Below are 27,025 nucleotides of genomic sequence, written 5' to 3' on the forward strand. Positions count from 1 at the left end.
AATGCAGCCATTAGTGACGTGATTAGTGACACCTGTGAAAACTGTGTATTTTTGTAGCCACTAGTGCTGAAGTTTATGGCCCTGGTCAGTTCTAGTTTGATCAGTTCAATTCGCTGCAATAATTCACCTTAGCTAAATAAGTGTTTGTGACCTATAGGAATGAATAAAGCATAGGATTCAATATTTTTTTTATTCAGTGGTGGTGGAACCTTTTGTTCCAACCTCTTCTCACAATATGTGCAGCAGTAGTGTTTCAACAGAGGGCGCTATGAATCAGGACCAGACTGTCGGTGATTAAACCTGAAGATCTTACTGGGATACTCACATCACGTATTGCATCATAGACCACTTTGAACGCTGGCTGCTTGTCATCGTGATACACTCCGCGGTTGCCATGGAGAATGGACACACCCTCTTCCTCAGCGCCTTTACAGTTACTGCCGTACATACAGTGGTCGGGTCTGTAGTTCCACTGGCAGGGAAAAATGAAGAGACACTCTGTGGGGAAAACATAGAGGAACACAGCATCACCGATACATTCAGTAGAAACCACTACATGTGTATCTCTCTAGAATCTGGACACCAAGAGTACAGAACGTACTGTACATTTTCAGGGATGTGAGACAAAGCTACTCATACATACAATATAAAGCTTTTCCTCCCTTACTTCTAATTTATGCTTTATGAGTTGGGTAATCATAATCAAACATGCAATTGTGACCACAGTACCCACACTTTAAATTGTTTGTAAAAGAAGGCAGCATTCTTGGAGAGAAAACTAACCACACGAGCAGCAGTAGGAGGATATGTCAAACCACAACTGCTGTATCAGTATGAATACGACGCTCCCCATTCTGTCTAATTAAAGAGCTTTCCAATTTTCCGCATTCAAGATTTGACATGTCGTCGAGTCTTTCTCTGGCGTCGGCTTTGGCTGCTTGGTTACGCCCATTGATGCACAAAAATAATATGTTATCAGAGTGTTTTGAATGCAACTGATAGTTAAAATGTTTATGTAAAAAGCATCTGTCATGTCATGTGTAACTTATGTACAACATGAAGGGGGAAAAAAATAACGGAAGATGGAAAACGGCATCATCTTCTAATGATTTTGACTGTTTCTCTGTTTATTTATTTGCACCTAAACAAAGACAGCAAAATAACACATAATAGTTGTTTACACCGCAAGCAATCAGCCTCCACCTGCAGCTCAGCGGCTGATGATTATTACATTACAGCTGCCAGGTGTGAATAGTGCAAACAGTGAACATCAAGTATAAAAGGAAGCACAAATCTTTAAATATACTGAACAAAATAGAAACACAACATGTCACATTTTAAGTATATTATAGTAATATTATGACTTGGTGGACATTGGGGAGGACAGGATCACGTTGTCAGCCATTAAGAGCTGTCTGAATGATTTCTTAGACAAATAATGTTGGAACTGTTGTCATTCAACTGCCTGTTTACTGCCTCAACTGACATGACAGTGTCAAGAAAACCAACATATCATTCTCATCTTTCTCGTCATCTTTAGCATCATAGCAAATAAATAAAGCTGCATTTTAAGGTAGTTGTTTATAGTTAATAACTCTTTGGTCGAGAATTTGTCAGCAGTTGAACAGCTCAGAAATATTTGTGCAACAACTGACAACATATTATATTCCATAATGTATAATTTTCCAACCATAACCACAATTTTTGTTTTCTCTAAATCAGAAAGAAGACTATTTATATGCTGCAATTTCATCTTTGTTGAGTGTATATTTGGTCATTTGAACCCAAAATAGTTACAGATTCGATGCATTTTAGCATTTAATGGTCCTTGTATGGTATATAGACACTGCTTAAAAAATGAAAGGAACACTTTACCATGACAGTAATACACCAATTCAACTAAATTTTGGGAAATCAAAATATTTTAACCCCCCACGTGGTTTAATAATTTTGGTTTCCACTATGCGCTCCTACATTGCACTCAAAATCTGCTGTGTGATTTAAGTGTTTCTTTATTTTTTATGAGCAGCGTGTATATATAACATGAAAAGTCAATAATATACAAGGGTACATATAATGAGGACTGGCCATTCCTGCCAAAAACAACATGAATCTAAATGCCAGCTCCATTTGATTCCTTTTAAACACCATCAGATCCTCATTTAAAGGCAGATCAAAGACTCTCCTGACTGCCGAGCAAGAAGCAAAAAGAGGTCAGAAACACGGTGATGGACCAACATGAATATTCCTCTCCAAGTCTTAACGCGTGAAACAAACACTCCGCTCGGCTCTGATGTCGGGCAAACATCGGCGATGCCAGCACTGCCGATGGCTCGGAGCAGTTTATGCCCACATCTGGCTGCTGCAGCTGGAACTCAGTCTGCTGTTGCCTTCGGCCACAACCTCATGTTTACTGAGCCAGATTCATGGTGTAGACTGGTTTGTAAACAGTGAAATAAAGGGCAGTTTATATGAACATGTTGATAGTGTGAAACTGCTGTGTTGATTGTGTGCAGACTAATAATCTGAAATGCATTTATTTATACAGTTTAAAATTCTGATTATGTCTTAAATGGACCATCAGTTTCGTTTCATTCATTTTGAATCCTTTGTGTGTTTTCATGTGTTTTCTATGTACCTGGGTTGTAGTGGAAGATGATATTGAGGAGGTCCTGGTCCCCCCAGGTGATGTGGTTCTTGTACTTCTGATAGAGCGGATGGAGAAGATCCTCCCATGACAGACCACTGGGAATCATACTGTTCTGAAATACCAACATCAACAACAACAGCGCCTTTTTTCATTTTTTTTCTGCAAAACTGAAAAAACAAATCATCAAAGGAGGAGCCCATTTACATTCCAGCTTCCATTTTCAATCTGCTGCCAGTACTAAAGCTGCTAAATTGAGCTCTGAGGGCAAAACTCTGTGATGCTAGCGTGGTAATCTGGAACACTTCAATCAGAGCCCACTCACAGCTCTCAGCCTCAAAGAAACAAACCCATCAGAATGCAAAATGGAAATCACAGCAGACTGTCTGAAGAACAGGGCTTTGACCTTACTTTGAACAGTGTGCTGCGGATCCTGGTGAGATTCATCAGCATGACGCCAGAGTTCACCCCTGTGACTCCGTAGAAAGGGTGGCGAGCAAATCGGCTGTACCAACCGATCTTGGGCACCTCGTGTTCCGGGGCCATCGCTGCCAGCTGCGTCTTATTAAAGGACTTCAGGAGACTCCAGATATCATCCATTGGCCGCAGGAACAACACATCCGTGTCCACGTACAGCAATGAGTCCACATCCTTCAGTATGACCTGGGAGCACAATTCCAACTATTAGTACAATATTGATGCCACACAATAAGTGACATCTGGAGGCATGTTTAGCAATCTAGTCTGCAAACTGATGCATTGTCGTCTGGTGGCACATTCAGCAAGCCGAGATGTACGATTAGATGCCTGTGAGTTAGATAAGAAAGTCACTTTAGCAGGACAACTAATGTGAGTTTTTGTTCAGTGAGTTTATGACTGTTGTGTTGTGCAGCAGCAGGCTGACTGTCTGCTCTGCCAATGATAGAAAAACGATGTTTCACGCTTCATGCAAGATTTGACTGGATGTATGAAAACAAGTTCACCATCTCCATCTACCGAGTCTGCATCCGTCCTAATATTTGCTAATTAGCACAATGCACAGCTGTTGTTTGTTATTAGTTTTTCAGGTACTTACTAGAGACAGTTTTGGAAAAAAACAAAACACGGTGTTGCCGCTAAATGTCAGGAGGCAAACTAATAGAATCCATCCTGAGAGAAACATGACCACCTGCACCACAGATAATGGCAATCTATCCAGCAGTTGTTGACATCTTTCTGTCTGGACTAAAGCAGTTGCAGACTGACATGAGAATGTGCAATGATGCAAAACTGCTGTTGATACATGGCCTTTAATACTTTATAGAAGGAAAAAAAAAGCATATTTTCCCAATAGTGTCATACCACACTTCTGTGTTTGCACAAACAGCTTGCTCATCCTGACACCTCCTCATTCAAATATTAATAAAACTTAGCAGTAAAGCAACAGATAGCATCAACAGGTTGTCCAGATCAGATTAACTAAATGTGTGAAAACACTGTGTGATTTAAGGGACCTTGAATGTTGTTCAGCATTCAACAGCTGCCAAGTTCCAGCACTTTAATGTTTTGGCTCATAACTGATAATAGTGTGAAAAATACCAAAAATACAAAGTCAGAATAAATGTCAAGGAGATCTGTGGAAGAGCAACTTCGAATTCACACATCATCCAACACTGAAGCTGTGGGCTGCAGCTGCACAAGAGAATGCTGACTTCTATTGTCAGCTGAGAACAATAAGATGAATTAAAGATAATTACATCCCATATCGGCTGATGTATTGTGCCTCAGTGCATGGCAGAAAAATTATAGAGTTTGGCTCACATAAGATTTGGGTTTTACTCCTCACTGCCATGGAGGCAATTTTCAGAGTTGGGAAGCTTTAAGAGTTTAAACTGCTTATTCTGCAGGTCAGACAGTCAAAGGCACATCCCAGTGTATAGTGTAAGAAAGGACTAATGCCATGTTGGATTCTGTTGCTGACAGCAGCTGACAGAGCAACAGGCCGCCTATTTTCGTGTGTGTATACATTCACAGCTTTGCATATCATTGCAAAGCTGTGAATGACTTCTCTGAATAGGAGAACACACATTTCTCAGTCTGTATAAATGCTGCTAGTGTGGTTAAACTGTAAACAACTCAATGTCTACAAAAGATTAGAAACCACTAAACAGACTGAATGGTCACAAAATGAACAAAACTTTTCTCTTTAAGCTTCCCTCCACAACGATGTTAAATAAATTAAACAGATATAAATGCATTGTGACGTGAGAAGTCATAACTGAAAAAGCCACCGTTCACTGCAGTGTTGCGAATTAAATGATAAGAAAAGCGGTTAATGAAGTTTAGTTCCAAAGAGCTGCACAGTATTATGTCGTTGGCATAGCAATGCATTCGAGAACCTGCCATGAATACCGGGGTATGGTTTTCAGTCAGCCTCTGTAAACTATAGGCAGCTTTCAACAGAAATTTGAACTTGAGGTTTCTCATAACCTGAACTTTTAGGCTTTGGTGCCTTGGGTTTCCACTGTGTTTTTCAAAGAGCTCTAATTTATTTGAAGTGACTTATTCCACTGTAAGAAAGATTATCCACAAGTGGTATAGATTTCAAATAACTGCCAGTTTGTCCAGGACTCAGCAAATTCTTCCCAAGAGCCAAAAGTCTTAAAGAACTCCAGAATTTCATCACAGGATCTGCAGGTAGTTCTTGCGGTTGTTGGTGTCAAAGTGCTGTGTCTAGAATCAGAATGAGATTGCACATATTTGGCCTGCATGGGGTGCATGGCAGGAAAAAAAAATATTTGGTCTCTAAAGTGAACAATTTGAGTACAACTACAGTTTTTCAAACAACCCAAAGGCAAAGAGCAGACATTTTAGAATAATATGGTGTAGACAGCAACAAGAGTTGTTTGGCTACATTAAGAGCAGACATGTCTGGTACAAAACAAAGACAGTTTTTCAAGAGAGGAATCTCACAGCAACTGTCAAGCAGGCTGATAGAAATGTTACAGTTTAGGTTTGTGTCAACTGTGGATTCTGGATCTTGTCAAAGAGTGAGTGAAGATTCCAAAAGTTGAAATTGAAGAGGTTCACCTATCAACACATTACTCATCCTAAGCACACCAGCAGGTCCACAGAGGAGGCTCAGAAAGAAAAACATACGGGGTTAAGGAATGGCCTAGTCAAAGCCCACTGCTTATTTCAAATCCCTCCACAAGCAGAGCAGTATCTGCATGAAACCCTTCACATATCTTGGAAGTAAAGGTATTCTGCAGGAAGAATGGTCACAAATTTCAACAAGCTGATGTCAGTGATTAGTGGCCAGTTCTGGCAATACTACCTCCTGAGGTACATACTTGAACTGCCTATTCTTTCTACTGAAGTAAACAACACCTATTGATATTTTTGTTGAATAAATTATCAAAAAAGACAGCTTTCCTTGTGTTTTTGTTCAAATACATCACATTTACCTGTTTGCACTGTTTTCAAAGAGGCTTGTCTGAATATGCCCCCTAAAAAAAACAACAATTCTCTGTACTTGCGTTTTCATATGACTATATCTTCACCATAGATAGACTACAGTTATTACAAAGGCGACACCTTGACAAATCATTTTAATGCTCTGTTCGGTTGATGAGTGCAGCCAGGAGACAGATATTAACAGAATTAATGTTGCTAACATATTGACTTCCTTTCACATTTACATGTGATGACTTTTAAATGTCACAATCATTAAATAATGGAAGAGCTGCTGCAGTAGGAGGTGGACAGATTAGAGCACAGACACTGAATGAGAATGGAACACCCAACCCACCATCTATCCAATAAAACCTACTTTCCTCAAAACTTTCTCTCTGTTCTGTACCAGCTAACCAGCCCACTGCTTGATTCTCTCCTGACTCAGCTGATGCAGGTGCAGGTAAAGCATATTAAAGAACAAAGTGTTGGATGCAGTGTATGAGTTGTTTTCTTCTACAGAAAATAAATAATGTGGTTCCACTGAGCTGCTACTTAGTGGGAAAAAATCACTATGGGAAATGTTCCATGATTTTAAAAAAACCACTAACCTGACCTTATTGGGAAATGTAATTAACCGAGTAGTGTACTCCCCAACACCATACAAACAATATACATTTGGTTTAATAAATGCCACAGTGATGCAGAATATAATGAGTTAAGCACATGTCTGTTGTTATTGTCAGATTTACCACCATTACGCTACCATTTTCCCGTCACGTGTGAGTCACATCTGAAGGGATTTGTCAAAAATTCTTTTGTTTGGGGCAGCAACTCACTTCCAAGCCAGAGGGAGCAACTCACTGGTTCCCGGCAGAGAATCATGGCTTCAGACTTGGAAGTGACGACTCTTAGCCCAGCCGCTACGCTAACTCAGGAAAATGGAGCATGAAATGGACAGGTTGTTGGGGCCACATCAGCAGTAATGTGCTGAGTGGTCAATTTACCGATCGGTCTACGTTCCAGCCCTCACCTATCATCATGAGCTCTGGGTAGAATGAGATTGCGGTTACAAGCCATCGAAATGAGTTTCTTCCATAAGGTGGCTAGACTCAACCTTAAAGATATCTTGGGGATATCGAGCTTGGAGTGGAGTCGCTGCTCTTTAAAGTTGAAAGGAGCCAGTTGAGGTGGTTCAGGCATCTGATCAGGATGTCTCCTGGGAGCCTTCCTTCAGAGGCCTTCTGGGTACATCCAACTGGTAGGAGACCCCAGAGTTGTCCCCACTCACTGGAAGGATTTACATATCTCATATAGCCTTGGTACGCCTTGCGCTCCTCCAGCAAAAACTGGAAAATGTCACTAGGGAGAGGAATGTCTAAAATGCACTGCTTAGCCTTCTGCCAACATGACTTGACCCAAGGAATATGGATTGACATTGCTGCATGTGCATAGATTTAGTATTCTGTATACTTGAAAACATCAATAGATACCAGCAATTTCTCAGTGGAGGCCCTGCAGTGTACATGCTGGTTTGACCCTAGTAATGTGTCAACTCAGAGCACATCGAAGTCAGGCTGACAGCTTTGTGCACTGGGAGTGTAAAAGTACACTTTGAAGAATAGCTGGATTAGGATTTCTGCAACATCTGCAGAATTAAGTGATGGTACTGAACCAAGAGGGACCGACTCAGCTCTTAAATAATTTTGTTGTAGAGGCAAGAGTACAAGGTGCTCAGTAGGTGTTCCTTATGCAGTGAATATTGAATGTCCATTGATTGCCTTGCAGCGAGAGAAAAACAGCTATGGATCCGTTTGACCCGCAATATGTTCATTACATGGTAAGTAAACTGGTTGTTCTTTCAATGAACACGAGTAGAAAAAGAAAATCAATATCCAGGCACAAGCTTCACTTGATGAAATTACAGGATTCAGTCTCTGGAGGCTGCTTATTTGTTAAGTAAGTGCTGCAGAAACGGTGTGAAGTCATCAATAATCACGCAGGTAATTAATTCTAACCATGCAGTGAAAGAAAATAAAGGCTTTGGAAAATGCTGTTTAGGTAGAAATGAAATTGGTTAATGACGTTTTTTATAATGCCGCGCTAATGACATTAAGCGTGGCGAGGATGTGAGGTGAGATAAGTGCTGCTGGCTTACGGGGAGGAAGAGTCTCTGAGCAGCACAGGGCTTGAAGAGCTTCTTCCACTCGTCAGCGTTGCCCACAGAGAAGGAGATGGGGTAGATGCTGAACTGGAACTTGGCTGAGATGCCGCGAGGCCATTGGTTCAGCTGCAAGTAAAACAACAGATCACAAGTTACACCGAGGAAGTGTCTAATGGACGCTGAATGTGTGAGAAAGAGTCGGGATAAACAATAATTACACTGAAAGCTAATCTGGCTCTCTGTCTTTTCACAGTCTTATTATCAGCCTGTAGAGGTGGCAATTAAAAACATTGTTTTGTGGCTGCCAGCTGCTGTTTTATCAAAAAGCCACAGTCTAAACAAGAAAAGGCACCATCTTGAAGTCCGTGTCGTATTGCTGAAGCTCGTGTTATCCAGTGTTAGTCGCTGAATCCCTCCGTAATCATCAGTTTAAACGGTTTGGCCCTGAAAAGAGCGAGACCGCTGCAAGCAATTGGCAGGGTTTGTGCTGACAAGGACAGGGGATCAACGGAGATTGAGACCAACCTTTCTTAAAGCACACACCGTTTCTCTTATCACGGCAGCTGGTCGTAAGCTCCTCGCTGCTCAAACCCAGCATATGTGCTACATTATCAGGGCCCCGACTACCACATCTTCCACGAGGGAATTTTCTACACGTGGCATTGATTCACTGCACTCATGCAGGCAGGCTTGCAGGTTTAGGATTTACATTTTAACTACTTGAGGTGATGTTGGAGGTCTATTAATTGAGGTGATGTTAACAGACTGTTAGTTACTGTATCAGTGGAACTAATCAAAGTCATGCCAGGCCCCTCTGTAAAGGTGACTTTGAAGTGTTGCACGGTGCTGAGAGAAAAAAGCGCGGTGTCTTGGTGATATATTACGCCCAGGCCTTGAGATAAAAGGGTTATATGTCTGTACTCGAGTGAGTCAGAGCGGCAGAGTTAAAAAGTGCTCTGATCTTGATGTCACCTATTGCAAAGAGGAGGTGGAGTGTTAAATACGTGCTGCATTAAATCCGAAATCAGACGCTTTGCAGAAAAGATCCACTGAAGACATGCAGAAAAGAGCACTTCGGCTGATTATGCGTTGTTGCACTGTAATTATATATTTATGGCCTCAGCACAGTAAGAGCGTCTTACCCTTTCTTCAAACTGCGGGGCCAAAGGGTCCTCAGCAAAAATGTGAAACTTGATCTTCTTTATGCTGAACAGGAGGGCCGATTTAACCATGGTGAGGGTCTCGTCCAGACGATTCCCACAAGCCACCACAGCCAAGTGCATGAACTCCTCGGCCCGGGAACGCTTGCTCACAGGTTGGGCCACGTTGCTCCGCGGTTTACTAGAAAACACAGGAATGAGGATGAGCTGCTTGTACAAAAGAAAACGATTCCAGCAGTCACACTGTCCTATTATCTATTTTTAATAAAAATGGAAAAATAAGGACATGGAAATGTAAAAAAAACTGCCTCCATTCATTGAACAAATGATGTGCAGGATGTGCAGTTTTCTTCACCCAGCAGTGTTTTTTAGATCTAAATGGGCCAAGGCCACATGTAGGGGGGGATGTGGAAGAGAGTTCGGATCTGCTGACGGTCACAAATCCCGTTTCTCTCACTCATCGCAGCTAAATTGACCTGCAGAGCTTGGGAAGAGCAATTTGTACTCAACAGATGGACTACAGTACACTTGAGTCAAAACATACATAGGAAATGAAATTACCGAGACACACACTGGCATTTGAAACTTCCTCTTCCGCTCTAGTTGATGCACATATTTCCAATTTACTTAATTCAACACATCCTGACCGTTATTAAATACCAACACATACATGGCCATTAACATTTTAGTTTTTTTTATAAAATGGGTGGGAAAGCCTTTAAGAACACCTCAAACCCTCCACAGTACCACTACACTACCAGAGTAATTATCTTCTTGCTTGCTAATAGTCCCCTTAAAATTCCCATTTGCTTCAAAAAATATATTTTTACCTTCATAAAAACAGTGCATTTATCTGCTTCATTGCAGCAGTAGAACATGGTCGCAGTAAAGATAGCATTTAAAAAACAGCTTTTGTGGTTGCATCAGAAAAAAAATTAAGCATTATTTGAGTTGGCTGATGTTTCACTTGTTTACATGAAAATATAAAATCTGACAATTTCTTTTGAGCATCTGAACAAAGCTCAGCTCCTGAACATCTACACACGTGGATAAAATTGTTGGTACCCCTCGGTTAATGAAAGAAAAACTGGCAATGGTCACAGAAATAATTAGAATCTGACAAAAGTAATAATAAATAAAAATTCTATGAAAATTAGCCAATGAAAATCAGACATTGCTTTTGAACCGTGGTTTAACAGAATTATTTAAAAAAATAAACTCATGAAACAGGCCTGGACAAAAAATGATGGTACCCCTAGAAAAGACTGAAAACAATGTGACCATAGGGACATGTTCAATCAAAGTGTGTCCTCTAATTAGCATCACAGGTGTCTACAAACTTGTAATCAGTCAGTTGGCCTATTTATAGGGTTACAGTAGTCACTGTGCTGTTTGATGACATGGTGTGTACCACACTAAACATGGACCAGAGGAAGTGAAGGAGAGAGTTGTCTCAGGAGATTAGAAAGAAAATTATAGACAAGCATGTTAAAGGTAAAGGCTATAAGACCATCTCCAAGCAGCTTGATGTTCCTGTGACTACAGTTGCACATATTATTCAGAAATTTAAGATCCATGGGACTGTAGCCAACCTCCCTGGATGTGGCCTCAGGAGGAAAATTGAAGACAAATGGAAGAGACAGATAATACGAATGGTAACAAAAGAGCCCAGAACAACCTCTAAAGACATTAAAGGTGAACTCCAAGGTCAAGGTACATCAGTGTCAGATCACACCATCCGTCGTTGTTTGAGTCAAAGTGGACTTCATGTGAGACGACCAAGGAGGACACCATTGTTGAAAACAAATCATAAAAAAGCCAGACTGGAATTTGCCAAACTGCATGTTGACAAGCCACAAAGCTTCTGGGAGAATGTCCTATGGACAGACCAGACAAAACTGGAACTTTTTGCAAGGCACATCAGCTCTATGTTCACAGACACAAAAATGAAGCATATCAAGAAAAGAACACTGTCCCTACTGTGAAACATGGAGGAGGCTCTGTTATGTTCTGGGGCTGCTTTGCTGCATCTGGCACAGGGTGTCTTGAATCTGTGCAGGGTACAATGAAATCTCATGACTATCAAGGTATTCTAGAGAGAAATATACTGCCCAGTGTCAGAAAGCTTGGTCTCAGTCGCAGGTCATGGGTCTTGCAACAGGATAATGATCCAAAACACACAGCTAAAAACAGCCAAGAATGGCTAAGAGGAAAACACTGGACTATTCTGATGTGGCCTTCTATGATCCCTGATCTAAATCCTATTGAACATCTGTGGAAGGAGCTGAAACATGCCATCTGGAGAAGGAACCCTTCAAACCTGAGACAACTGGAGCAGTCTGTTCATGAGGAGTGGACCAGAATACCTGCTGAGAGGTGCAGAAGTCTCACTGACAGTTACAGAAATCATTTGATTGCAGTGATTGCCTCAAAAGGTGCAACAAAATATGAAGTTAAGGGTACCATCAGTTTTGTCCAGGCCTGTTTCATGAGTTTATTTTTTTAAATAATTCTGTTAAACCACGGTTCAAAAGCAATGTATGATTTTCATTTCGTAATTTTCATAGAATTTTTATTTATTATTACTTTTGCTTATTCATAACAATTAAATTGCATACATAAAAAAGGCAGAATACATGAATAGCTGTGGATTGTCCTCTTCATTCCTGTGACATATTCAATTGTTCAGTGTCTAGTTTTGCCTTCCTTCTTCCATTTCTCCACTTTCCTTGACACTGTGTCTTCTGAGTGCACCAAAACTCCACAAATTCATGAGAATATTCAGAATTTATTGCCCCACATTGCCTCCGACATGGTTGTGTTATAGACAAATATTTGCTCTTAATTTTGAGTGTAATAAATTAAATCTAATTACATTCTTCCAACTGCACTCCTTCCAAAGAGGATGTGAAGCATTGTGTTCTTCATATATTCAACTATTCATCTTTTGACATATCCACACCCAATTCTATTCCCATTTATGCTTAACATCTAATGTTGTTTCTCCACTTTTCTCCATTAGCTGCTGATATAATGAGGAAATTATTCTGTATTTCTTGGAATTGCAGACTCCAAATATGATTCTAATTATCCTATTTGTGTCTAAATTGATAACATGTTATTTCTCGGGCACAAAAGCCTCTTAGTTGCAGATATCTGACAGACATAATTTATTAATCTAAAATTAGCCATTGCAATGTTATCAGCAACACTCAGGGTCCCAAGTTACAGATTTATGATGCTTTCATGGAAACACATTCATATAAAGTCATAGTTTCTCTGTTTCAAACTCGAAATTTACCTATTAAAGCAAACTCAGCTAGTTTTCTACTGAAAAAATAACCCTTTCAACTAAACTAACGTATGATATTAGCATTTTATATAATGTACTGTACTCAATAGTTGTCAGATTTCAAAGTTGCTTCATATATAATAACAGCGACATAATGGTCTCATTCACTTCTCAACAAAAGTGAGTGTCAAATGGTTGAAAATTGTTTAATCTCTCAATAAATGCATTAGAATTTCCTCTTCTGAACAATCAGAAACAAATACTTTAGAAAGACTATATTGAAAACACAGGCCTCGAAGTAGGAAATCTGACCAGCAGAATGAATTAAAAGCTTCCCAAAGCCACAGAATACAGATAAACAGCCTCCACTAGAAATATTCCACAAAGAAAAAACACGCAAACTGGGACACGTGTCTGCCAGCGAACGCATCCAGTCAATGGGAGCTCTCGTCCTCACCTGCCAACATGTCAGCGTTGAGCTGTCACAACATGTCACTTCATGAACATGTAGGAGGGCTCGGAAAAAAAATTCATTTGGAGCTTCATGGGAATCAAGACAAGAGGAAACAAGCAAAGTGTTCCAAGAAAATATCAAATCATCCTCCTGTCAAATAGACAAGATGCAACATCAAGGCGTTTTCTCTAAAGGTGTGACATCTGCGCTTTGTATGTTGCTCAACGCTACCTCCACACTCCACAACACACAAAACCACTTCTTTTCTTCTGCACTTCTGAGAGTTCCCGCTGGACTTTGTTCTTCCATGCTCAAAGGCAAGGAGGTCCTTTATCTGATGTAAAAAAAAAAAATAAAAAATTGCTCTCTCTGCAGAGCTAGTGCTGCTGTGGAGTTAAAATACACTCAGCAGTGCTGAGTATCTCCCACTATGATAGGGAAACATTTGTACAATGGGGGAGCCTGAAGCTAAGGCCAACATCATCTACTTGTCCTCCTGCACGCACACACTGCATGAGGCTGGTTGGAACAACATGCTCGACATAAATGTTGTCGAAGCCGTAGGGGGGAAAAAAAGACTGGCAGACAAGAAAAAAAAAGAACAGAGAACCTTTTGTTTCGACGTGGAGGAGAACAGGTAAATGGTTTTAAAATTCTAAAAAGGCACGGATTTCCTGTGAGTCTGAAGGAACGATAGAATGGATAGGAAGGGAAGAAGAGTGAAATTTGACAGGTGGGTTGCAGGGCAGCCTCCAAGCGTGACACTTCGTTTTCTGCATGGCTGAGGGACAATGATGAACGGCAGATTAGGACGAACGAGAAGGTGCTGAGAAATCTGTCTGCCACGCTTCAAAGGCTGACGCTCTGTCAAGGTTGTTGAGCACACATTCCTTTTTTTTCCCCTTCCCTCCAAAAAAATGCATTCCGTATCTCCTACAAGACCGCAATTATGTTGCACTTAGTCATGCAAAATAAATGAAATGCTTTCTGCATAAAATTGGATGACGAAACACAAAAAAACAAACAACAAAAAAAAAGCAGCTTTGTTGCGTAAAGCATGCGCTGCACACATGATGGTTTGTGTCATGGCACTGCTCCCCACATCTGGAAGCAGTCAAAAAGCACAGAAGAGGTACAAAAGGATTGAATTCATTACTGGCTGCAGAGTGAGCAGAAGAAGAAGGGGCCTCTGCCTACAAAGCACCACAACCAAGCCTTTCAAATCATGTAAAGAGGAGGGGGGGTTAAAAAAAAAGCAGCACCTTTAAAGATAATGTCAAAGAAAAATGTACACGTGCAGAGTGAAAAGTCAGAGTAAAAACTAAACCAAAGAGCACCTTGGAGGAATTTAGTGAATCTCAATAAAACTGGGTCATTTGGTGGACTTGTATCTTACACACCCGCTTCGGTTTGAAGCATCAAAAGCCTTTAAATTGAGCACGTTCAGACGATGATGATGAGGGCTGGAAACAGGATTCAGCTCCTCAGAACAGACAGAGAGGTGAGACTATATGACAACTTAACCTGGAGAGAATCCTTCCGGATGTGGATTTTTGCACTTTATTCAACAATTGTTGCACTTCAGCAGATTCGAAATTGGTCCGAAACACGTCTTGATGTAACCACAGCTAGATGACTCAAACTCCAGACAATCTGTTTTCATTTCAGTGCCTTCTCAGATGATTTGCAATCATCGGGGAGTCTAGCTGAAAAACCAAATAAAGAACTCTTTCTTCATCCAAGATGGGCTAACTAAAGTAGATGACATATTAGATACACGGTTTGAAAGAGCGCCACTTTCACATCACTAAAATATGGACTCAAAATCATAGATCTGAGAAGGGAAAATCTTGAACTAGGGATGTCCGATATTGGCTTTTTTGCCAATAATCGATATTGTCTAATTCTCAATTTCCGATTACGATATCTACCGATACCGATATATGTGGGCGTGGAAATAATTCCAAACCACAGACATATTGTTAGTCAGGCACAGCAAGCTTGTTACTGCAGCCACACTGTTTACATGCTTCACGACACAGTTTGATGATGTGATCATTTACGCACCGGTAAATGCCGGTGAAATCCAGGCATTATTTTATCGGTTTTCGTGATAGGCAAAAAAAAAAAAAAATCGACAAGGATATTGACTGATATTACATTTTTATGCCAATATCGGGCCGATAATATCGGTGGACTGATATTATCGAACACCCCTACCCTGAACGCTGAAACGCTAAAACACTGAACAATATATTGTACCAGCACTGAACACTCGAGGTGCACAAATTATTCAGTTTAATACACTATTTTCTTCCCTTGATTTTCAAATCAAGTATATTTTTGAATATATATATGACATTTTAAAACAACCTGAACTGACCAAAGTGCTGTACATGATATAAGACAGGCAGCAACACAAATATGCTCAAAAAAGCCACTCAGAAAACAGAATAAAACTTGTAAAAAGGGCTACTCCGAAGCTTTAAAGCTTTCAAAACAAAGGCTCCATCTACTTTGCACACCAACCTCAATGGTGGTCCAACTAAAAGCTGTTGTTCTGAGGATCTAAGAGGTCTGGAGGCAAAGTATGGTTCTGAAATGTACCATTGTGCCAAACTCATGCATGGCTGTATAACTCCCCATGAATGAAATAATTATGTTTCCACTAGCTCAAGTCACTACAATTAGTTTGAAATCTAAATTTGTAGATGCAGGTTCCACTGGGTAAATTTTGGCAGTTGTAGTCTGTTAGCTGCCTCCTGCCAATCAGGACAGCCTCTGAATGTACAGCGCATAGCTACAGATTCAACGCGGAGGAGGAGTAAACTGGGGCTTCACAATATATTGTTTAAGCATCAACACTGCGATGTGCTCAGCAGTTGATTTGCCTCAGTGCACACAGCAAAAGCGCAATGTAAACTCACACAAATTAACTCAACCATGTCATCGTAGAACTTTTGTTGCAGCTTGATACAAAAAGAAAACTTGCACTGTTCTCATTTTACATAGCTAATCTACAGGAGAAGCCTGTCTGATAAAACACAACTCACTCAGATTTATGTTTTTTTAAATTAATTAAAAGAGACTTTGTTGACGTGCATGTGCAAGATGTTGACCAATCAGTCTCTTGCAAGTGCTGCCACATGAGACAAGCCAACTATTTAGTTTTACTGTTTAAATCAGCACCACAAAGCTCTGCAGGGCTGAGTGCAAAGCCAGATCTGACTGCCATCCTATATAGTATTTTGGATGCCTTTTCCAGTGTTACACCACATGAGAAAGGTTTCAAATGGCAGAAATCTTCAATTTTCTTCACAGATTCTCTTTCCCCAATTCATCTGGTGAAAATGACTGTATTTTTTTCATATGACACTAAATATCACAAAGATCTAAATATTGCAATGTTGGGTTCTTTTCCAATATCGTGCAGCCCTGATGCAGATAAGAAAGCTGAGCTGGTCATTTTAGGACACCGCTGTCATCTTGACAGCAAACGTCCTATTTCTTATAGTAGCAGAAGTAAACTCTGACAAATTCTTCCACCGGCACAGCAGGTTTGGTGCGTAGTATGAGTGTTAGATTCCTCAAGGCACTGTGGTAAACTTCAGATCTAAAATTTGGGAGCTTTGCTGTTTCCCAATAAGCTATAGACAAACTGTGGTGTTTCAGATGAAAACTGTGTCGACACTGTTGAACCAAAGCTGGGTAAATTTCTGGAAACAATCATGCCTTTTGCAAGCACATCACCCAAATACCTCTTTTACATGGCTTGATCTGCAGCATATTATTCAATCACATATCAGCCTCATGCAACTAAAGCAGGGTTGTCAAATATATGGCCCGCGGGTCAAAACCGGCCCGCCAGAGCGTCCAATCCGGCCTGCAGGATGACTTTGCAAAGTGTTATGATATTCCAGGTTCTTCATAATGTTTTGTAAGAAGACAGCTCATTAAATGTGAGCAATTTCAGAATGTACTTCTACTTTATTGCACTAAAACAAATGGAATAATTGGGCGTTGTGGTTATTTATAGTTTATTATGCTCTGTTCTTACCAGTCCGGCCAACTTGAGATCGAATATTTTTATTACCTATTAATACATCAACTTTGTTTTTAAAGAATGCCTTACATGATTATATGATAAATGTCACACATTAGTTAAAAAATGCCAATCACAAATGTTCAGAGCCTGAGCCGACATCTTCTAATCATTAGTTTGACTGAGCCAACGCCCCAAAACTCATAAAAATTTACAACAACGTCAAATAAAGAACACCATGTACAAAGCAAAACTCTGGCATCTTTGCACGGTAATTTGGACAGCCCCCATGGAGGTTTCAGCTACTCCCAAAGAAGAATCACGAGCACCAAAATGAGAAGAAACTGAGAATAAGAAAGTTTTGGAGTTGTTGTTAACTGGGGATTCATTTACTCTGCATGCTGCATAAGAGGCAAATTTGTTTATAAAATGGTCCGAAATTACAGGAAAAAGCATCGATTTCTGTTAAACAAAGTGAAACAGACTAATTGTCTTTATCGTTGGTGGACTGATCTTGCTTACTTTAGTGAAAAGCCTGAAAAAAAAAAAAAACCTGTAAGTGATCATCAAAGTTGTAGCTGCTATCTATGAATCAGGTGACTGTTCACCAAATCCTGCTGCCAGGAAATGCTAAAAAAAAAAAAGAATCGTCTTCCAGAAACCTTAAGCTCTGACATGCTCTTTAGAAATGCTGGATTTCGCTTCCTATCTTTTTTGTGCCTCGACACCCTAAATGACTCATTCGCTAGTCATTTAAAAGCGAGTTAGCCAAACAAACACGGAGACGCAACTCCCCCTGATGAGGCTCCTACAAGCAGCCCTCTCCAGCCTCGCCATCGAGGCTGCACAGGCAAGCAGGGAGATGTTCTGAACCACTCGGAGCAGAGTGAGCGCTCAGTCATGCAAGATGACATTTTTATAGCGATGCATAATGTCACTGCGAGAGAGTGACTTCTTTACTGCGAGGAATGCTGCTTAACTATATTTGAAGTGACAGGCCCGGGGATTTGTTTCAACACAAAGTATCAACACCAATCTAATCCCGCAGATGCAGAGGCCCTAATGCCGCGGAACAAAAAGGGGGGATACAGGAGGTACACGTGTAGTATTGTGCTTCTGGAGCATATAATGAAGATTATTGGGAAATCAGAGAGAGGGAAAGTGGAAGTTACAGGTAAAATGTAATTACTGTGAGGATTAAAAGCCACTATTTGATGCTGTTTAGTTGTGATCGACTGATATGGGTATTCCAGGGCCGATACCGATGCCAAGTATTAATAATGTGCCAAGGCCAATACCTGATATTTGGCGCCAATATACATTAAACGTAATGTTTTAAGAGCATGCGATAGCAGAGAACCTGTCATTCTTCACTAGGCTTCTACATTAATAAGGGTGACTATAACTGAATATGTAAAAAACAAATAGGAGTGGGTTAAATTAGGATGCTCATCTTTGTTTATGTGGCATTGATTGAGATTGATCAGCTTGTCTCCTGCGGTTGTTCTCTATTTTCGTAATCTTGCAATTTTCAGTATCCATTACGGTACATATCTTAAAGCATTATTAATTATTGTTTTCCAGACTCTGCTTCAGGTTAATCTGTGGCTGCTTTCTGTCTCAGTTGTTAGCTGCTAGCCGTTAGCATAGCATTAGCCACTGTGTGAGGAACTGACGTAGTTGCTCTTCGTTGTCCTGCCTCTTTTAACTACTTTTTTTTTTTTCACCATTTATCAAATAATTTCCTCCGGGATGAATGAAGTAGATCTTATCTTAATTTCCTGGTTTGTGTCTACAGTTTGTGTTTCTTGTTCAGTTGTTGTAGTTTCATCTTGAGATAAAATCCTGAGACCACAGAGTGACAACAGACAGAGAGAGGAGGCTGTATTGGACCTGAAATAGTGCATTTAATTTATCAACAAATAGCCAATAAAAATACCAATACCTATAATAAGAATGTCAAATATCGGCCACAATATTCAGCCAGGCTGATAATTGGTCTATTTCTACTGTTATTGCTTCTATTTTCAGTTATGATGGGGGAGTCAAATAGTGGAAAATAAGAATTGGAAGAAAATGAGGTCCGATCTGAAGTGAAGAAAAGAGCAAAACCTCCTGTTTGAGAATGCAAAAGCAGCAACTGTTCTGATAACTGACGAGGCTCCGGTATGCATGTATGGTGTCTGGGGCGTGGTGAGCAGCTGGAGCTCTTCTCTCTATTTCTGGTCACGGGAAGCAGTGTGATGTGTCAAGAGGAAATGATATGATTAGAAAAAACAGGGATGTTTGTCTATTAGGCAAGCTGCACAGGAAATTTGTCCGACGCTCAGATTTACAGACGGAATGGAGCGTAAAAGGAGCAGATATATTAAAAAATGCATTGATAAGACATTTTGTGTGACATGCACATGTGTGTACATTAGTGTATTTCTGTGTCATAGAGGTAAAACTGAGGAATTTCTACACTAAAATCACAATTTCGCTCTTTAATTAACGCATATGTGCAGTTGTCAGTGCACTTGCATTGACTATTTTACATGATTTGCATGTCTGCTACCTGGAAACTGCGCTCTTTTGTTTCCGAAAGCTCTCTTAGCTGCTGCAAATAAAAGGGAAAGAACAAAAGAAAGTTCTTCAGAAGCTTCGGCCGTATTCGCAGCGTGCTTCCTCTAATCGTAGCAGTCATTCTTGAGCGTTTTCCAACGTGGTTTTTTTTCTTTTTCTAAACGGCCACCAGTGACCCCTTCCACCCCATCTCCCTTATCAGCACCAAGCACACATGGAGGAGTGTGATTTCTGCGAGGACGCAAAAGGCCCTTTTCTCAGCATGAAACGCCTTGATGGCTTTTTATCTACCAAACAGCGTTCCCTGCCTCCAACAAAAAAAAAAAACCTTCAAGGCTTGGTTTCTTGAGCAGAATATATGCATTAGAGAGTGGGCATCTTCATGACCAACGTTCTGGCCAATGATGGCAATCCAGGAGGAAATGCGAGCCAGAATTAGAAAGCTGGTAGAATGATCCTTCCGTTCTTGGACAGAAATAGCAGCTGACAGATTCTGCCTGAGACAATGACAATATGGTGACTTAAAGGTAAAGGAAGGAAAAAGGAGAATAGTCACACCTGATAAGCTTTTCACGTAGATTGTTTTGGCAGACTTTGACAGCTTGAGTGAAACCAGCTGTGCACATCTGCATCTCTTATCAGTCAATGTATGCCTCTCAAGGTGACCTTTAGCCCTTTGAGTGCTCTGAAGATGACATTCAATGAAAAAGTGGTCAAATGATGAACATGTGGAGGTCAGGAGATGATTCATTACCCTGTTGTTGCTGCTGTTTGATCTCCTCTCTTGGAAATCCCTGTCATTATTTCCAAACCAAATCACATTAGTCACACCACAAATCTGAGTGCATAAGGAAATAATGAAAGAAACCAAAGGCAGACAAGCAGATGCATGCTGGAGTGTCCCCTGACAGATGAGGCTATTGTGAATCCTGCGTCCTTGAGCACAGGGCAGTCTGGTGATTTATAAAAAACCCTCACTGTTAAACTTCCTAACAGCAGCAAGGAGGAGAATAATAAAAGATCAGAAGTGTGTTTGTTGAGAGGGAAAGAGTGGACAAAAGAAACTCCCCTCACCTCTTTGCATTCACCCCTCTCCTCTCTTTCCGAGGCTCCTCCGGACGCACGCCGACTCCCGCGGAGGATTTCCCCGCAAACTTTGCAGCAACATCGCGCCGGAGCTCGGAGGGCGACGGGGAAGAGTTGCTGCTCTCCTCCTCCACCACCTCCTCCTTCTTCTTCTTCTCCTGCTGCCGCTGCCGCTGCGGCTCCTCTCCAACTTCTTTGAGCAGCGGATCGTCCGCGGCGTTGCCCCCCCAAAAGTACAAAAGTAGGAAAACTCCGAAACACACGGCGATCACAACTACTTTGCAGTGGATCCGCATGGTGAGAGCGACTTGTTGCGGCTGGAAGAGGCGGTCGGGGCTGCGCTCATGTCTGCGGCGGAGGGAGAGCGGTCCGAGTTGGCATTTTCTTACCGCTCCCCGCTCGCATTTTTCTGCAGATGATGATGGAGAGCCGAGAGCTGCTTCTCATCGTCCATGGAGGATTATTCACAGGAGGCGGGGTTTCCGCTGCTCCACCGTAATGATGAGAGTACGAGCGCATGTATTAGACCACGGAGAAGTATACATACGAGTTTATAAGAATATCTGTGTAATTTTATCAGCGTTGAAGAAACAATAAAATAAGAATAAAATATTTCAAAGCTTGTTGACAAACCATCTTTTTAAAAATACGAAACTGATTACTACAATATGCAAACATGTATATACACAAAACCATTTACATTTTTTTAAAAATTTGAGATTATGAAAAATTCATTTGAACATATATTAAAAAGACATTATCATTTTAAAATTTGCATTTAAACCATTAATTTAAATTATGCTACATGATCGAAAAGCTAAGATTTTAATTTGATTGATTTGTCATATAATTTAGAATAAAATATATTTCTACAAATTCTAAAGATAGTTATTACAGTAAGTTTTGTAAATGAACTTCTGAAATACAGTAAAACTTAGTTTTCATTCAAAAAAACAAAACATAACATCTGTTTCTGAAATTAATTTTGGCACATTAAATAGTCATAAAGTCACACATAAACATTTAATCAATACAAAATATGATCTAGGAATTAACGTTTTTTTATGTTGTTTTTTTTGGTTACAACATGATTTGTTGAATAATAATGTTTATACATTTTTAAGGTATACCTACAGGTCTATTTATCTATATATCTATATATCTATATATATCTATATATCTATATATATCTATATATATCTATATATATATCTATATATATCTATATATATCTATATATATATATATATATATATATATATATATATATATATATATATATATATATATATATATATATATATATGATACTGAATTTAATAAGAAATAAATTAGATTAAAGATGTGTCCTTAAGTCCTTAAACATCTTTCAAAAAAATGCTAAACTGATTATAACACCATGTTTGTAATGGAAGAAATACAATAAATAAATATATTTATATAATCTGCATGTATCCTTTTTTAACATTAACATCTTTTTATGTAGATTTAAATGTAAAACTCCTTACACATGACATGCTCAAAAATTAACAGTATATAGTTGTAATTATAGTCATGAATATGTGTTTAAAAGCAGTGATTTTCCATTTTTTTCAAAGGTAAATTCATAATTTTATATTTGGGCATACTTTAACTGTAAAGATTTGATAAATGTACACAGTTTTTATGCAAGTTACATGTAAAATAGCATATTATTTGCTATGTAATGTCAATTTCACAGTATATTGTTGTAACCAAATTCATAGATATTTACTTTAAAAATTTGGGTTTTCAAAAATAAATCAATTCATTTTAAAAGTCAACATGCTGCTTAAAAGTTTGGTCAAATATAGAGTATTTTAATGTAATGCAGAATGTTAAGACTCGTATCACATTTGAACTGATCTAATGTAAGCACCACATTTTTGCAATTAGAAACCGAATTACTATTTTTGCAACATTTTTAAAACAATTGTGCGTATCATAAATGCCAAGTAATAACTGCATTATCATGCTATATTAATATTTCAATATTTGTAGATTATTTTATTGCTTTTTACACACATGAATATTCTTCATTTAACATTAAAAAGCAAAGAATAAGTTTTAGGTATTGTAATTTTATGTCAGATTAAAGCAAAACACCATCTTTCAGTTGTGGAAACTTGATATGACATGGTTGTTTTGCTATAATTTCATTGTCTGTCGTCATTTCTTTTCATTTAGTTTTTTTTTTTTTTTTCCACAGCTGCCCGAAGGTATGTTGTTCTCAGCAGCACTTTGATGCAGTGGGGGTCAAAACCCAGAGTTCTCCCGATTTCGTGAAAAACTGCATTTCAAATAATTTTAGGACATAATCTTCTCTTTGCATTTCACCAGAGCTCCTCTGAATAGACCGTCACAAAAAGCACTAAAATTACTCCAACGTTGTTTGAGACTCATTTGATTTGTATAATCTGTTAGTTACAGTTAAACTACGGTATGCATTTTTGCATAGATCGAGGACTGTAGATTTTGTCCCTCATCACAAACACTGGAAGAGACTAGGGGCCCGTTTCACGAAGCAGGTTTAGTGAAAACTCTGAGTTTGTTAACCCTGAAATGAGGGAAACTCAGAGTTTTCTATCTCAGAGTAGATCAACTCAGAGTTCAGGGTTGAACTCAGAGTTTGTTGAACCTGCTTCGTGAAACGGACCCCAGATAATGGCCTGTATAAACAAAAGCAATGAAAAATAATGACCTTTTATCCAGTAATGGTCATTATAGAGCATATAAGCATTGTGTATTACATTATGTATTTCACATAATGTAATACACAATGCTTATATGCTAATAAATAATTTAAACATCTTAATCACTGTTATAGCAACAAATGTCACCTCAGATTTGTATTTTTGATCTTTTATATGCATTCTGTTTCATTCCCTACACATTTGAATTGCGTCTTTCTTATGTGTACTACGGTAAATATGGAGGCTACATCAAACAGCACTCAGAGCAGCTTGTTGGGATAACTGTGTTTTGGTGAGTGTTTATTTATGTTAACTATCTTGTTGTGAGTGGCTTTTACTAAAATGACTCGAGCAGTAAGCCTTCACTGCCTGAATGTTAATGATAACAGTGTTGGCTTGCGGCTGTCAGCGTCAAACACACGAGGAGACTAGTCATGTGTTAGCTTTTAGCGAGCTAACCGCTAACCAAGCTTCATTTAAAAATCTGTGTAGTCAAAGTCGCGTTTGGATTATCTACAAATGCTTTCGCCTCATATGTTAACACTTACTGTTTTGTGATTGTGAGGGTCTGGAGTTGAATTCGGCATGCTTCATTGCTAATTAACAACACTTTTTAAACAAATTTTAGATCTTGAGTTTTAAGTGCGGTACGACTCCAACTTCAGGTGCTTCACTGACATGGCTACATAAGACTATTTTAACGTGAAACAGAAGAATTACTTCCTATTTGGGGGGCGACGTGTGTGCTGGAGATGATTTTAATACATGATAATTTGAAAAACATGCTAAGCCACATTTTAAACGCGTCACGTTTTACACCGGGCAAGATCGTTTTTAAAACCGCAGATTTTCGAATGGAGTTTGGTACGAAGACTTATCTAAACGAGAAAACGAATTAAAGCGAGTATTCAGCATTGATTAAGACATATTTTGTAACTTCCGTTGGTAGGAAACTGGTTGCTATGTTTGTAGTCTTTACTGTCAGCGTGGCACATGTGGGTTTCTGAGCATGTGATCAACAACATACAGCGGAGTCGTCCACCAGGTGGCGTGCTGTAGTCAGGCGGCCCCTGATTCATTACAAACTGGCAGGCTGATGTGGGATGCAATCCAATGCAATGTGCCTGGAGCTTATAAATGCTTCCTGTCATTGATACTACAGGTTTGCATTACATCATAATTCATCATGATAACTCCTGCGTTTGACCTGAGCCAAGATCCTGAGTACCTGATCCTCAGCATCCGTGTGCCGTACACCAGGACGTCAGAGTTTGACCTCTGCATCGATGGAACGGATTTCAAGTTCTATGCAAAGCCTTACTTTCTCAGGTGAGTTTATCAGTACACATACTTATGTAACTGACTCACTGTCAGACACTCTTATTCAACAGTCTGACTCCGGAGCCATTACGTTTCCCTTGCAAGCAGTCGTCTAATTTTCACTTCTTGAATTGACACTCAATACCCTGCAGTAACTATAATAACTACTTGTCTGCGCAATAACAGAAATATAGCTCCATTACTATTTATTACACTGTATGCTTTTTTTATTACAATGCACATTTTACATTTTATACCTCTTAAAAAATATATATATTTTTAGAACTACTTTCACACTGAAATTTATGTAGAGTTATTTTTTTGTACTGCTTATATTTGTAAGACTTTAATGACTGCAATGTAAATAATTTCCCCTCGGCAATCAATAGCACATTTCTGATTCTAATTCTGATGACACCAGGTATTACATTGATTTAAATTTTTAGTCAGTTCTTTTCATAGTGTCTTAATATTAACATAACCTTTTTGTTTTCAGATTAACTCTTCCTGGAAGAATAGTAGAGGATGGGAGGGAAAAGGGCAAATTTGACATAGATAAAGGTAGGTTGATTTATTACATTATGACAACACATATAGTGGTGGTAATTCTATTAGGGTTTCGACAACTGGTCTTCATAGTTGACTACAATTAGCCAGTACCCAACTGAAAATTTTTTCCTCTAGTCGACTAGTCGGGTGATTCAGATAGTGTGATTTTCCTACAATTTGAGGGTAAATCATTAACAAAGCTTGCTAACTATCTTGTGGAAACAAAACATACCACCTTATCCAGGCATTGCTCAACTTGCAAAGAGAATTCGTTGCCATTCAGCCACCTCAGTTCCATCAGAGAGGCTTTTTCCTGCCGCTGGCAACGCCGCAGATACAGTGGATGAGCTTCTTTTCCAGCACAGCTACCAAAAGCACAGATAGAGTACCTTTGCAGAAATTGTTGCACCAGGACAGAGATCAAGCAGGAACCAGCATATTCAAACACCCACCAGGAGCCAGATCTCGCTTCACTTACAGGCTTTCAAAAAATATTTTGCATCATATCTAGTAGTACATGAACATTATTCCATATAGTTGACTTTGGTAATGCCATATTTTCCACTTGTACTTTTATTTCTTACATGAAGTCATTTTTAGGATTTATTGTTTAAATTTGTACCTTTTTTATGTCAACATTTGTCATTAACTAATTGACTAATGTTTGTCAGTCGTCGACTAGTCATGGTTTGAGCCCCGACCTCCCTGGACAACGGCTTCCCTTACTCACAAATCCCAGTTTAAGCCTTGGTCATGCTATGGTATTACTTGACAAAATGCTTGATGAAGTATTGCAGTAAATATACCGACAGCTGTTGCATTAAATGAAGCCAGACTTTTGGCAGACTTACAGCCTCTATGTCAGTCTACATACGAGCACAATTTGGAGAGAGCGGAGCTGATTTCTCACACACAAATGAATCCCTGTGCACTCCAACCTTTTACACCCTGTGTAATCAAATACGATTCGGTCAGTAACCGGTTTCATTGGGCGTTGTAAAAATCCTGCCTTGGCTGTCTTAAAAATAGATTTGTTTCACTCTCTAAAGAATGAATTATCAGCACTCTATGAGCTAAGAGAAAAAGACGAGGAACACTGTCGAGGATCTGATATCTTATACTCTTTCAGTATAAAGGCATGGAAACAAGTAAAAGCATTTTTCCAAGGATGTATTTCTAAAGTCTAACAACTGTAGTTTTTGCCTTGTGCACTGACCTTTGTTTCAACAAGGAAAAAACAGTTTTTCAGCCTATTCTTTCCCAAGTTGTACAAATGTTGTCTCCACATATTGAGCTATAATTCATACACAGTAATGCTGAACTACAGAACCAACCAGAGATTCCAGTAATTTATATGCTGTACAGGAGTTGTAAAAAGCAGCGCAGTGTTTTTGGCATTTTCACCTTTTATGGGATAGTTCTGCAGTGAGCATACAGATACAACATATAAAAAAAGAGGTATTTAAGAAGAAAAATAAGTTTCCCAGCTGGAATTGTACCTGTGAGGCTGTAGTTATCGTAAAAATTGTGCAGAAGTTCTGGTTAAAGTAAAGTGAGGATGCTTTCAAAATAGTGCATAAATAGTTTTTATTTATCGCTTTAT

At 39.3% G+C, this 27,025-nt stretch overlaps 2 protein-coding genes across 3 annotated transcripts in view; one reads left to right on the forward strand and one right to left on the reverse strand.

The window, feature by feature from the left end:
- The window catches only part of gxylt2 (glucoside xylosyltransferase 2), a 32,419-nt gene extending 11,110 nt beyond the window's left edge, over positions 1-21,309 (reverse strand). For both annotated transcript variants that reach the window (XM_035943617.2, XM_023299716.3), the window contains exons 1-6: positions 20,831-21,309; positions 9,386-9,584; positions 8,238-8,369; positions 3,059-3,310; positions 2,639-2,762; positions 326-498 (exon numbers count right to left, since the gene is read on the reverse strand). In XM_035943617.2, coding sequence (XP_035799510.2) covers positions 326-498; positions 2,639-2,762; positions 3,059-3,310; positions 8,238-8,369; positions 9,386-9,584; positions 20,831-21,138 — 1,188 coding nt within the window. In that variant the 5' untranslated portion in view covers positions 21,139-21,309. The remainder of the gene's footprint in view (positions 1-325; positions 499-2,638; positions 2,763-3,058; positions 3,311-8,237; positions 8,370-9,385; positions 9,585-20,830) is intronic.
- Positions 21,310-23,745: 2,436 nt separating this feature from the next.
- Positions 23,746-27,025, forward strand: part of shq1 (SHQ1, H/ACA ribonucleoprotein assembly factor) — a 39,026-nt gene continuing 35,746 nt past the window's right edge. The window contains exons 1-3 of the mRNA XM_023299705.3: positions 23,746-23,845; positions 24,716-24,882; positions 25,370-25,434. Coding sequence (XP_023155473.1) covers positions 24,740-24,882; positions 25,370-25,434 — 208 coding nt within the window. The 5' untranslated portion in view covers positions 23,746-23,845; positions 24,716-24,739. The remainder of the gene's footprint in view (positions 23,846-24,715; positions 24,883-25,369; positions 25,435-27,025) is intronic.

This window comes from Amphiprion ocellaris, chromosome 5 (assembly GCF_022539595.1).
Source record: "Amphiprion ocellaris isolate individual 3 ecotype Okinawa chromosome 5, ASM2253959v1, whole genome shotgun sequence".
Taxonomy (NCBI): domain Eukaryota; kingdom Metazoa; phylum Chordata; class Actinopteri; family Pomacentridae; genus Amphiprion; species Amphiprion ocellaris.